General features: G+C 44.2%; 1 protein-coding gene across 1 annotated transcript in view; it reads left to right on the top strand.

Moving 5' to 3' along the window:
• The window catches only part of LOC111870177 (ras-related and estrogen-regulated growth inhibitor), a 369,033-nt gene that overhangs the window by 205,753 nt on the left and 149,583 nt on the right, over nt 1–13,697 (top strand). The window contains exon 4 of the mRNA XM_033753704.1: nt 6,295–6,371. Coding sequence (XP_033609595.1) covers nt 6,295–6,371 — 77 coding nt within the window. The remainder of the gene's footprint in view (nt 1–6,294; nt 6,372–13,697) is intronic.

Below are 13,697 nucleotides of genomic sequence, written 5' to 3'. Positions count from 1 at the left end.
GTCACGGCAGTCCTTTCGTGATTCAAATTCTATAATAGTTTCTTAAGTGAGAGTCCCGATAAGAGCCCCCATGAGTATTGACAGCGCGCTGCAAGGTGCCACTCAAGATAGAGCAACTTCGTGCTTCCGCCACGAAATGAACATTCTCACTCCGCTCCTTTGCATTTCCGACCAGGTCAGTGGCGTATCATGCTTCCACCCTTTACGCCCGTCACATTCCTAATAAGGAAGCAATAATGGTTCTGAAATAACTAAATTATGCTAGATCATCTTTCAGAAACTTTTACTTATACAACCCATAAAGAAATCCCGTGTTTATGTAAGTTTTGAGGTTTTCACGGCGATGACTATGAAGAAAGTCGTCTTCTGCCTGCAGCTACTGCTCTCTGTATTCGCAACGCAGTTCAACTGCCCTGAAGATGGGAGCGATATGTTCCTTCGAAACGTCGGTTAAAACCAAGAATACACGGCACCAGATCCCAGAAGACGACTTTCTTCAAATCCCGTGTTATTGTTGGATCTGAAGGCTCATTACTGGAGTCGCAGATTGGCCACTCTGTTGCGCAAATAATTTATGGAAGCTTCGGTTTAGTACATTCATTTTAAGCGAGCTCTTGTGAACGAAGTAATGAATCGTTTGGTTTCTTAAAAGGCCGACCGACTGAATGACCATCAGCGTCTCCAGAACTTTGTTACATGGCATTTGATTCATTCTGAACATTAAGAATAACGTCCTCTGGGATGTGGCGCCATGTAGATATTGTGTTAACCCGACGTTTCGGATTCATCTTCAGGGTATAAGAAATTCGCGGGCAATGAACCAGCATCAGCGGGTGGCTGCAGACTGCAGCAGACAACATTCTTCATGGGCACCGCCGTGAAAACCTCAGATCTTTCACATTTCGAATATTGTTCTCCCTTCTGCCACTTGATTCGCAACATACGTCTGTTCATGATGTGTAAGTGGTGCGCGTCCTGTTTGTATCACGACCATGTTCTCCTTCAGTAGGCTGTTTATACTTCATGCTGTATAGGTGTGCCGAGTAAGTTTCCGTAATTATAAGTTGTTGCTGAAAATGCGGCGTAAGAAGAAGCATGTCAAGGGGCCAGATTTTGTTGGGGTAACTAATAAGTGAGGCTTTCGAAATAGTAAGACTAAGCAAGTTTGAAGAAAGTGCCATCCAGGTTAATGAAGATGTAACTGATTTGATCAACGCGTTGCCAGGTAACAGCTCTGTAAACACGGTCCAACGCGCAACAATAGATGAGACTGTTTTCTGTGTCGTCCGCGCCACGCCCAACGCTGATAACGGACCAGTGAACTCTCAGTCTTACACGTGACACGTGTTTTCGATGTTGTCCGCGCCAAACACCCACGGAACAGTAGGACGTCTGTTGCCGTGCAAGGAAACTGTAAACACGCATTCTTAACAAAAGAACACGGTGTTTTCCGTGGGGTACTTGCAGAGGAGATATCTTGAAGACAGTCGGTGCTACGAGTCAGTCAGTTCTCGGTAGGAGGGAGCCACAGGAAGTTCGTAGTAGAAGAAGAATTAGAAGTCGGCCTGTGAAGACTTAACGTGTCTATTGAAGATTTTATGTGTGCTGTAGTGCAGTGATATTTGGAGTGTGACAGAGTTCCTGTGTTAAAATCCGTTGCCAGGAAAAGGATAGGGTAAATTTGCAGAGGAATAGCCATTGTTCAGATATGTTACATAGCAGCGACTAGTATAAGCAGTTAATAGAAGATTTATTTATGTGTTATAATTACAGTAATCTTGGAAGTGTTGTAATTAACCCCGTCTTTAGTCACTGATACACGTGACAGTATAATCATTGCATCAGTTCATTAATCGATGAGTATTATTACAGTTCACATCTTGTGGTTCATAACTGTATGACCAATAAACTACGGGGCTTTTGTCCGCAAGCAAACTATACCGACCGAGCGACCGCCGCTTGTCGGCGAAGTTAGTGCAACCTTAGCGTGGTCAGCACAACGAATCCCCACGGCCGTTAAGTTTGGTTTTCTAGACCGGAAACTGTATGACCATGACTGTAAATAGACCACTCTAGCACTGTTGCTTTTCTGCAGCCTAGTTCGCTCCTTATATTCCCTTAGTTCGATAGTTTTCGTCCCATTTTATTCTAAGCAATTTCAAAGATATTAACGACGGACTTCACTCTTGTGAATTCTAAGGGTCCTAACGATAGTGTATAACACTCAGAATTACTGGGGTTTCGCGTCTGATCTGTTTCCGTTCTCAGGTGAGGGGAGACGCTCTCTGTTGGGTGATTGAGGTTAGCTCCTCCCCTCACCTGAGGACGGAAACAGATCCTGTTTCCGAAGCGTTGCGTTCTCTAGCTTCTAGAATACTGGACAATGGACAAAGTCCGAAACCCAGTAATTCTGAGTGCTTACTCTTGTGGTTTGGTGTATTTCCTTTCATACGTTTCAAAAAATGAGTGAAGAATGCAAACGGCTGAACGTGGGAATCATGGCTGGACTTCGCCAGCCTAGCGATTGCTTTGTTTTGTATCGTCTTGCGGAAAAGGTTTGGTGTCACCTACTTGCAACCGATGCACTCACCTGTAGAAGAGAACGTCAGTCGTCTCTCAGATGCTGACACGATACTGACTACCACTGTGCAGGGTCTGTCTGTTGAATCTAGACGCCTACACTTGGATTTCCGGTTGACTGACGGTTGCCTTTGTCCGTTTCCGGTAAAATGGCATGAGCTGTCCATGTCCTGTCTTTCTGCTGACAGAAGTATGGAGAGGCAGAGATAATGACACCTTATTAGGGCGGTGCATTCTTTACACAATGTGCAAGAAAGGAACGGCCATGTTTGTCCGGACGTCCACGTGTTTCAACGAAAGGACCCCTGAACGAATTTTGGTGCAAACGTTCCTCTGGCCCTACCCATTCTTTTAACTTTCCCGCACTCCGTAACAGCGAAGTGCAAGTTGAACGAACTTGTGAGGTGAAGGCGCCACTAGTGAAACTTTGCAGTTGAGTAACGATAATAATTAGCAGTGGCCATAGCAACGGTAGGGACTACAATAAGAATGAAGTGGCGTTAATGACGGAGACCAAAGTAATTAAGTACGTATGTATAAGGTTTTCGAACTTCCGAAAGTGTGCGAAGTCAGGATGCTGAGGTGTAAAGAGCGCGCGTGGGAAGTGTGTACATTTCGGCCCAAGTTGTACCTTGCCAGTCTTGTTCTCTCGTCGCCTTGTCTGCATTCCAGGATACTGCAGATTCATAAAATAGTTGTTTTATTTTTGGTTCGTTATGAACAGGCAAACATAACGGCGAACTAGCGGATTGCCGTAGAGATGTTGACGAGTTCGGCCATCTTGAATGAGACTCATCATAGTTCTCGTTATTTTCAGACGAATGCCGGGATGGCATCCTAAAGGAGTCCGCTACATCTCCATCGTACATGACTTCGTATTTTCCATTAATAAATTAATGTCATATCATTTGACACTACATAATCCTAGCGCTTAAAAGGTGAAGTCCCCGTGTCCAGTTAAGCACCATGCCACAAGGACTGTGGGAAGTGGATGTGCAGCTTGACATGTTCTTAAACTCGGCATTAGATAGAAGTCAGTAGTGATCAGCATCACACTCCGGCTTATTTACTTCTTGGGTACCCATTGGAAGGCACGCGGTAGCATAGTTGGTTGAGGCACTATGCTACAAGCCGCAAGGTTGCGGATTCGAGTCCCGATGAGGTAATTTTTTTTTCAATTGACCTAATCCTTCCAGCCGCGCTATGGCCCCTGGGGTAGACAGCCTCTAACAGAAATGAGTACCAGGAATCTTCCTGGGGAGTAAAGGGCGGCCGGCGCTAAGGCTGAAAACCTTACCGCCATCTGTTAGCCGATTTTCTAGAAAATGTTGGGCCGTCAACGTCCCACAACCATATGGGCCTCCACGGCCTGTTATGGGGTTAGCTTTACCTTACCTTTATCTCTTTGTTGGGTACTCATTGAATAAGATGCTAGATGGCCCCAGAGTTTGTCGGTAAGAAGCGGAAAATTGTGGTTAAGTTTAGCTTCCAAAGGTTAATTGTATTTCGACGTAGGAAAGGTTAAGTAATTAAATTTCTATTGTATTATGAAGAACTTTGTGATTTTACACTTCCTACTATAGCTTGTATTTTTGGTGCAAAATATACTGTAAACCTGTAGTGGACGAAGGTGCTGCAAAGCATTGAGAAACGAGGAAAGTGGCCTAAATACAAGAAATATTCCTGCTTGAATGTCTCCAAATACAGAAGTGAGAGACTAACGTTAAAATAAGCACGACGATGTAACAGCTGTATGTACAAAACCCAAAATAACATGCCTAAGTTTACTTACATTATTTTACACATTATATCCCTAGTAATTATTCGTCATTGTCAGCATTTTAAAATGTCATTAAGGGAATCATGCCTACTTAATCAAAGTTTGCTTACGAAACGTCATGGCAGATTGTTGCAAACATATGCCTGAACTTGGAGCTATGCATTCTGTTTAATCATGTTACTTGTTTTTAAGAGTGTGAGTCGTTGGCCGTAGTTTCATGGCCCCTCTTCTTGTTATAGCATGGAAAATGATGCTTTTATTTCGTTATTGTTCTGCAACTCGCCGCCAGATTGCACCCGACTCAGCACAAAATACGTTCAACAATAGCTGGGTGTCCAGACTTTTCCAGCGATAAACATCGTATAATAATAAATGTTTCTTATTCGGGCAGCAGCTTATTAACCGACTTTCGTGTGAATCAATGCACCCTGTTCAGCAATATCGTCCTGTAAAGATGGCGGCTATTATTCGCACTCTTAATTGAATGAGAAGCCCCAAGTACCCAGGTATTAACACGCCTGGGGCTGTTTGAGTCTCGTTTTGCAAACAATACTGGAACTTCCATGAAAGCAGGGACGCATTTAGCTTGGTCTTAGGGCCGCGCCATAGCTCAAGCGGTTAGTCGCTGGCTTCCCACCGCAGCGGCCCGGGTTCGATCCCGGGTCTGGTCAAGTGGGATTTGTATTGATCAAAGTGGCGCTGGGGCAGGTTTTCTCCGAGTATTTCGCTTTCCCCTGCCAATCTTCATTCCTCCAATTGCTCCACAATCACCCTCACCTATCATTTGGGGCCTGGTACAATAGGCCAGAAGTGGCCGCAGTACAAGGGACTTAGTCCCACCCCACTAGCAATAAAAAAAAGCTCGGTCTTACACCACCTGTCTGGTACAGGAGTACTAGTTAAATTTACATCCTTCATACCAGAGCTCTCAACTGGAAACAATCCGGAGCCAGTTCAATCCATTTCACATTCCCATGACATGATTTTCTTTTATCCCCATCTGCTCTGGGCACTCAGAGTAAAAGTAATCAAAGTAAAGCTATCCCTGTAACAGGACGTGGAGGCCCATAGGGTTGTGAGATGTTGAGGTTCGCAAATTTTCTAGACAATCGGTTCACAGATGGCGGCAAGGTTGTCAGCCTTACGCGTCGGCCGCGCTTTACCACCAAGAAGATTCCAAGAATATTCCTGGTGCTTGTTTCTGTTAGAGGCTTAGTCGACCCCAGGGCCATAGTGCGGCAGGAAGGATTAGGTCAATTAAAAAAATACAATCCTCATCAGGACTTGAACCCCCGACCTTCTGGCTTGTAGCATAGTGCCTCAACCAGCTACGCTACCGCAGTTATTTTATAAGAGAATTCAGGAATAATAACTCACAATAGGCCTTGGCACTTACCACTTTCTCCTGCTTTGTTATTCGACACTGCATAATCACATCAGTTGATATACGATTAGTAGTATTGTAAAATATTCCAATTTCTAATTAATTAATAGGATAGTGAAGTTATTTGATGGGTAGATTATTTTTAAAATGTTTAAAGGTATAAACTTGTCCCGTGCTTAACTAATTAAGCAATAGATCCACATTTTCTTCATCTCGATATTAGTTTAAGGTCAAAGGTCAGCTTCACGCCCCTGCCGCTTTATCCCCGTGGAAAGAGCTCCCGGTACCCGCTGGATAGGAGGTTGTGCGAACTCCATAGCCGGTCTGGACGACGTGGAGAAGAGAAAATTCTTGACCCTACCGGTACTCGAACTCCTACTTCACACTCGTCCAGCCCGTAGCTAGTCACTACCGACTATGCCATCCCGGCTCATTATTTTAAGTTTTATTTTATATTTCTGGAAAACTGCCTGTATCTGTCCTGACAGTTCGTGGGTGTCTGTGCCGAATGTTTGTGACTCCGATTGTGATTATAACTTTTGTGTTGCAGACTTCCTGTACAGACATAACGTGACGTTTGATAATGTCACGACGGAGGTGGAGATCTTGGACACGTCGAAGTGCGCGGTGAGTGGACTAATCACGGACTGCACGTTGTAGACCTGCACGAAACTGTAGCTTCTAGTAATTAGGGAAAAGTGATAGTTTTAGTTTATAATGACTATGAATGTGTGGCCTAAGAGTGCAAAATGTATTTCCTTGCTTCGTTATTATGACACTACCCCAGTTTCGCCTCATTTCTTTTTTCTAATATAGCGAACCAAACGTAACATTGTGGCCTCTTGCAGTAGGGGTCCACTATTTGCAGGTTTATGGGACAGAGATGTTTGTTTTTGTGATAATTTATCTGCAAGAAAGTAATTTTTTATGTTCATGAAGTTTCCAGTTGTAGGCACTTCCTTGAATTTATGCATGGCAACTTTGAACCGTGACTGCCTTTGTTGTGTAGTGGTCAGAGTTCCTGGCTACAGATCCTGAGGTCCCGACTTCGATTCCCGGCCCTAACAGATTTTCTGAGAAACAATGGGTCTACAACGGGATCCGCTCAGTCTCGTGAGGATAATTGAGGAGATATTTCAAGGAAATAGCGGCTCCGGTCTAGAAAACCGAAATTAACGGCCGTGGGGATCCGTTGCGCGGACCATGTGACACCCTCAATCCGCAAAAGTTGGCACTAATTTCGCCGACAAGCGGCGGTGGCTCGGTCGGTATTATTCGCTTGCGGACTACAGACCACGTAGTTTGTAGCGTTGTACGATTGGAATCCCTTTTACGTACTTAATGTAGTTTCAGTTTTCTGAAAATCGAGCGGAACACTACTGTTTAGAGATTAATCGATTGTTCAATGTATTCTGAAAATATATCAAGAAAATACTTCGTTAGTTCTAAAAACGTATCTCTAGAGAAAGAGTGTTGAATCTTTTACAGTTCTGTTCGGAATTAGGTGAGTATACATTCCAGTAATATGCTTTCTTGCTGCATTGTGAGATCAGACAAGCGATAAAAAATGCCGAACCATTTATTTGTCCTTGGCTGTAACGTGTAAGAAACATGGTCCACCGCGGTCAAAGAGCTCTAAGCAAGGTAAAAGGTAAAGTAAAAAAAAACTATCCTTATAATAGGCGATGGAGGCGTAAGGTTGTGAGAGGTCGAGGCTCCCACATTTTATAGACAGTCGCTCACAGATGGCTGTGAAGTTGTCAGCCTTACGCGCCGGCCGCCCTTCACCCCCAGGAAGATTTCTGGTACTCACTTTTGTTAGAGGCTGAGTCGACACCAGGGTCATGGTGTGGCTGGAAGGAGTACATCATTTTAAAAGTCCAGTGACCTCATCGGGAATGGAACCCGCGACCTTCCGGCCTGTAGCATAGTGTCTTAACCAACTACGCTTCCGCGTGTACGAATTCGATCGAGGAGCGGGATTGAAGTGAATATGAAATGTTTTGCGTGTTTCCACGCTATACGTAAATTGCCGTCATCAGACCGACAAATATCTCCTAGTATTCAAACTGGCCTGTACACATAGGACTGTTACAGTCAGCTGTAGTTTGCAGTGCGATTGTTCAGCTGCCCAGGCGGAAAAGCAGGACTGGACATCCTGGTCTGGAAGTGCTTAAGTGACTTTAAAAGGTAAAGTTGCCCCTGTGCATAACTAATTAAGCACTACGCCTAGAAAGCGTACGGGGTGCTGGATGTATAGACCTCGGCACTGGTTGGAGGTGAGTGGTCATCTTCAAGCCCCGGCCGCTTTACCCCCGGAGAACAAGAGTCTCCGGTACCCATCGGATAGAAGTCTTGAGTGGGCCACAGAACCGGTTTGGACGACATGGAGAAGAGCAGATTTTTGCCCCTACCGGGACTCAGTCGTCCAGCCCGTAGCCAGTCGCTATATCGACTGTGCTATCCCAGCTCTGCTCAATTGACGTAGCGAGTGGAAACTTACTAGGATGCGTTTCGTGGTAAAGTTTAATGCCGTGCCGTAAGAACGAGTGCGCTATCAGCATCGTGCAGCATTAGGCCTAGAGCCTAGTTCTGTTTGTGTACATAGACCTAATTGCGCAAAATCCGCATACTCTGCATACCGACTGGTAATAAAAATTGTTTACATTCCTGTGTTTAATCTTCATAGTAAATTAATTCCTTCAAAATAAGATAAGGCCAAATTTCAGAGTCCACTTATGTTTAATTTCAAGTTTCCATGCTAGAGGGTGTTAAGTGTAACTATCATCTAAATGCCCATTTCTCAGCTAATGTGTAAAACCATTTCGATGCTGCCAAGAAATTAAATTCGCATAGTGGGGGGTGGAGTCCAGTTGGGGGCACGCGGCAGCGTAGTTGGTTGAGTTACTAAGCTACAAGCCGGAAGGTCGCGGGATCGAATCCCGATGAGGTCATTGGATTTTTTTTTTCAATTGACCTAATCCTTCCAGCCGCACTATGGCCCTGGGGTCGACTCAGCCTCTAACAGAAATGAGTACCAGGAATATTCTAGAAATGTTCTTGGGGATAAAGGGCGGCTGGCGCGTAGGGCTGACAACCTTTGCTCCATCTATGAGCCGATTGTCTAGAAAATGTGGGAACCTCAACATCTCACAACCCTATGGGACTCCACGGCTTGTTACAGGGATACCTTTTTTTTTTTTACGTACTTTTTACTGAGGAACCCAGTGAAACATTTCAGAATAGCTTGTCTCTAGGTTTAGACCAATTGCGAAGAAGATATAACCACGCGACTGTCTGTGAAATAATTGGCAAGTATGTGAATGCTTTATCCCAAATGGGCTCAAAGACATGAATGCGAATTATTATGAAAAGTTATTATTATTATTATTATTATTATTATTATTATTATTATTTCTGGCTGTTATGTGTAAGGTAAAAGTAAAGCTGTCCCTATGCNCTTTTTACTGAGGAACCCAGTGAAACATTTCAGAATAGCTTGTCTCTAGGTTTAGACCAATTGCGAAGAAGATATAACCACGCGACTGTCTGTGAAATAATTGGCAAGTATGTGAATGCTTTATCCCAAATGGGCTCAAAGACATGAATGCGAATTATTATGAAAAGTTGTTATTATTATTATTATTATTATTATTATTATTATTATTTCTGGCTGTTATGTGTAAGGTAAAAGTAAAGCTGTCCCTATGCTTAACTAATTAAGCACTACGCGATGAAGGCGTATGGAGGAGTGGATGTATCGATCCGCATTTTCTTGACCTCTGCACTAGTTGAAGGTGAATGGTCGGCTTCACGCCCCTGCCGCTTTAACCCCCCGGGGGAAGATCCTCCGGTACCCTTTGGATAAGAGATTGAGTGGGTCCCAGAACCGATCTGGACGACGTGGAGAAGAGAAAATCCTTGACCGTAGCGGGACTTGAACTTCGACCCCTCTGTCGTCCAGCCCGTAGGCAGTCCCTATACCGACTGCGCCATAGGTGTAAGGCAAAAGGGTGAAACTAAACCTGTAACAAACCGTGAAGTCCCCTAGGGTTTTGAGATGTCCAGGCTTCCATATTTTCTCTAGACAGTTGGCTCACAGATGGCGGTAAGGTTGTCAGCCTTGTGCGCCGGCCGCCTTTTAGCCCCCAGGATGATTCCTGGTGCTCATTTCTGTTAGAAGCTGCGTCGATCCCAGGGCCATAGTGCGGCTGGAAGGATTAGGTCAATTGAAAGCAAACCCAATGACCTCATCGGGAATCGAACCCACCATCTTCCGGCTTGTAGCATAGTGCCTCAACCAACTACGCTTCCACTTTCCCCCACGCTATATGTGTACACATAATTAAATAAATTGAATCTAATTATTGTAGTTACGTTGAAACCCCGGATTGTAGTTCCCACGCTTTCCGTGCCCATGTGGCAACCCCTTGCTGTGTCTCCCGTCAGCAGGGGGTTGAACTGAGGCGGATGCTCACTTTGAAGGCAGGGAGAGGTCAGAGGATCAATCTCAGTAGTTTATCACATAGACGGAACCTCGAATTGACACTCTCACACATTTGTTGGAACGTTTGTTGGTTGAGTAGATACACGTCTGCATATGAACTTACACTTGCGGATAGCCCAGTGCCTGTAGGGCTTGCAGGGCTGTTACTCATTGCTTCAGTGCAAGATAAATGAGCGGTCAACCTTACGTTGCACTAGGGGATAGACTCCGCTACCCAGCGGACATGAGGCGAAGTCGGTTGCAGAGCCGTTCCAGACACTGCTGGTAAGGAGAAGAATTCCACCTTTGCCATTTTCACTGTCTTCAAAAGACTAATCGTACCGGTAGAAGGAATCAGAATCTCTGGGTTTTGGGGCTTTGTCCGTCGTCCAGTTTTGGGTAATTTAGATGAGAAATGATAACCTGACGATTAAGAGGCTTGCAGCATGTTTCAAAAGAGAGTCTTGAGGCAGAATAATATGGGTTATGGTCCAGAGAGGCCCGAAACCATGAGTGATTGTGCTGTCGAGGGCCAGTTCTCTCTAGTTCAAAAAGAAGTAATTAGTCTACATCCTACACAGTTTATTGGATATNTCCTGGGGAAATATAACGAGAAGTTTTTGTTTGATGTAATTTAGGTCAGAAATGATAACGTGAAGATTAAGGGGCTTGCAGCATGTTTAAAAAGAGAGTCTTGAGGCAGGGTAATATGGATTATGGTCCAGAGGGGCCCGAAACCAGAAGTGACTGTGCTGGCGAGGCCTAGTTCTCTCTAGTTCAAGAAGAAGTAATTAGTCTACATCCTACACAGTTTATTGGATATAATCAGTTGTCAGAGGACTTCTTTACAACAAAATTAACCCTTTAACTTCTACCGTAGATTCTAAAGGGTTCTGACGATGGTGAATATCAGTCAGGATTTCTGGGGTTTTGGAATTCGTCCATTGTCCGGTATTCTAAAAATCTGATAACACAACGTTTCGAGAACTGGATCTATTTCCGTCCTCAAGTGAAGTGGGGGACACTTACTCTGTTGGGTCCCTTAGAAAGAGCTAACTGGACGGAGACAGATCCAGTTCCCGAAACGCTGTGTTGTCAGGTTTTTAGAATATGGGACAATGGACGAATTCCAAAACCCCAGAAATCCTGACTGCTATTCACCATAGCCAGAACCCTTTAGAATCTACGGTAGAAGTTAAAGGGTTAATTTTGTTGTAAAGAAGTCCTCTGACAACTGATTATATCCAATAAACTGTGTAGGATGTAGACTAATTACTTCTTCTTGAACTAGAGAGAACTAGGCCTCGCCAGCACAGTCACTTCTGGTTTCGGGCCCCTCTGGACCATAATCCATATTACCCTGCCTCAAGACTCTCTTTTTAAACATGCTGCAAGCCCCTTAATCTTCACGTTATCATTTCTGACCTAAATTACATCAAACAAAAACTTCTCGTTATATTTCCCCAGGAATGTCCAGGGATGAAGGATAGGCGCTCATAACCCTTCCATCTCTATACTTCTCAGTATGTACCCTTAAAATAAATAGCACCCAGTTCCCCCATTTCGTTTTTAAAAAGGAACGCGAACGCTTCAAGTCCATCCAGTTGGCATCCATTGTTATGTTCTTCTTTCCCTACCTCACTATTCGTCCTCTCAGCCGCGCCACAGAAACGGCTGTTAATACTGTGCCTGAAGCAAAACCGCACGCCGTCGGAGTAGGTTCGTACACCTTCCAGTAGAAACCGGTGCCCCTGCCGAGATTGGAGCCCGGCGTCCTCGGAATACAAGTCTAGAATGATATCTCCAGTCCAGACCGTTCGGAAATCCAGTGTTATTCATGTCTTATGTGGGTAATGTAAATGTGTAGTCCATTAATAAAATGCTATTGTCGTGAGCAGACATGTCATCGAATCCTAGTCAAGTTGTAATTATTTTATTGTTTTCAAATGTAAATGTTTCATGGACTGTTGTTGTAATTCTTAGGAATGTATTACCCTGACTGTTGCATGCTACGTGTATTTACATTATACTTTTCGAACATTGTCTCAAATTTTTCCTCGGTTGTCATGTCGGTAACTTTTGACTTGAAACAATATTACAAATATAATTTGTAAAAATATAAATGGTCTGTCACAATACAAAATTTATTACGTTTATTAATTAGCGCCATCAGACCAAAAGCTAAGTACAGATTTCATCCAGCCGAAATTTGTTTACGTTCTACAAGAATTACCTAAACCGAATTTTTCGAATATCTGCTACTTATCACCCTTAATTTCAGGGCCATAGATTAATCCATTCTTTGAGCCGAATGCAGAGTCTGAGAACGTTAAAGTAGGTGGTACATATAACAACCACAGGGCTTTGGAGGTTCAAGTGTTGATAGTACGGCTTCCAGCTCACAAGTTCCTGGCCGACCATGCCCTTATCACCCTCAGTAAGAAGTTAAATAGTGCGAGTGTGGGGTGACATGCACTGGTTTAACTTGCATACCAAAATTCCGGAAAATCCGTCCTTGGGTTCTAAGTTTAAAAGGTGACATAACACACAACACGGTAATCTAAAAAGCCCAGTTTCTTCATTTAAGGAAGAAAAATAGTGCACGAAACCACTCTCTTGAAAATTGGTTTTAGAAGGGTTTGGAGTTCAGAATGCAACAAATTACTCCATATTACTCATTTCAGAAGACCGTAATCATATCAGATTACTGCCAGGACCTCAGATTCGCAACAACGAAAGACGTGGCCAAGTCCCGATGCTGTGAACAAACCGACGGTTCTTTGGTTCAGAATGGTGAATGGATTTATACCGCCTGAATGGTATTTGTGTTGCAGTTAGGAACTTCGGCGGGATGAATTGCAGCTGGCGCCGATCACAGTGGCCGCGCGGTCTGAAGCATGAACCGTCTTCGCCCGCTCGAACACTGGGGTCATGGGTTCGAATCCCAATCGAGGCATGGATGTCTCTCTGCGTTTATTCTGTGTTTGTGTTATTCCGTTTGTAGGTGGCGGCCTTGCGATGGGCTGGTCCCCCGTTGAAGGAGTCCAACCGACTGTGTATAGATTAAGAAACTGAAAAAGCGGCGAAGGTCCAGCAAAGTGCTGTGAAGCCATAGAAGGAAAAAGTTGCAGCTTGCCACGGTACCGCACCCTCCTCTCTGAACTAATCGCAGTCCTCACCGCAACATTTCTGTTTCTATTTACCCTCTGTGCTTTAGAATGACACAATCAGCATATCGGTCACTTAAAGCCTGTGTCCTCTCTCAGGGCTTCCATCTTTGAAGTGAGATCCGTTGGAGCTCCGAGACTGCGCAACCGTTTTCACGCATGAGTTTCGTTTTCTCTGCCGACTTGAAAGGTTTGAAATCTTCACCTGTATAATGCGGCTTTAAGAAATTCTCTTACTCCGGCTCAGAACAGACCGAAGGATCTGATCCATGGCGGCAGAAAAGTAAGAATAAAATATAT

Source organism: Cryptotermes secundus, unplaced genomic scaffold (assembly GCF_002891405.2).
Source record: "Cryptotermes secundus unplaced genomic scaffold, Csec_1.0 scaffold779, whole genome shotgun sequence".
Taxonomy (NCBI): domain Eukaryota; kingdom Metazoa; phylum Arthropoda; class Insecta; order Blattodea; family Kalotermitidae; genus Cryptotermes; species Cryptotermes secundus.
This window is presented reverse-complemented; position numbering and strand designations above follow the sequence as displayed.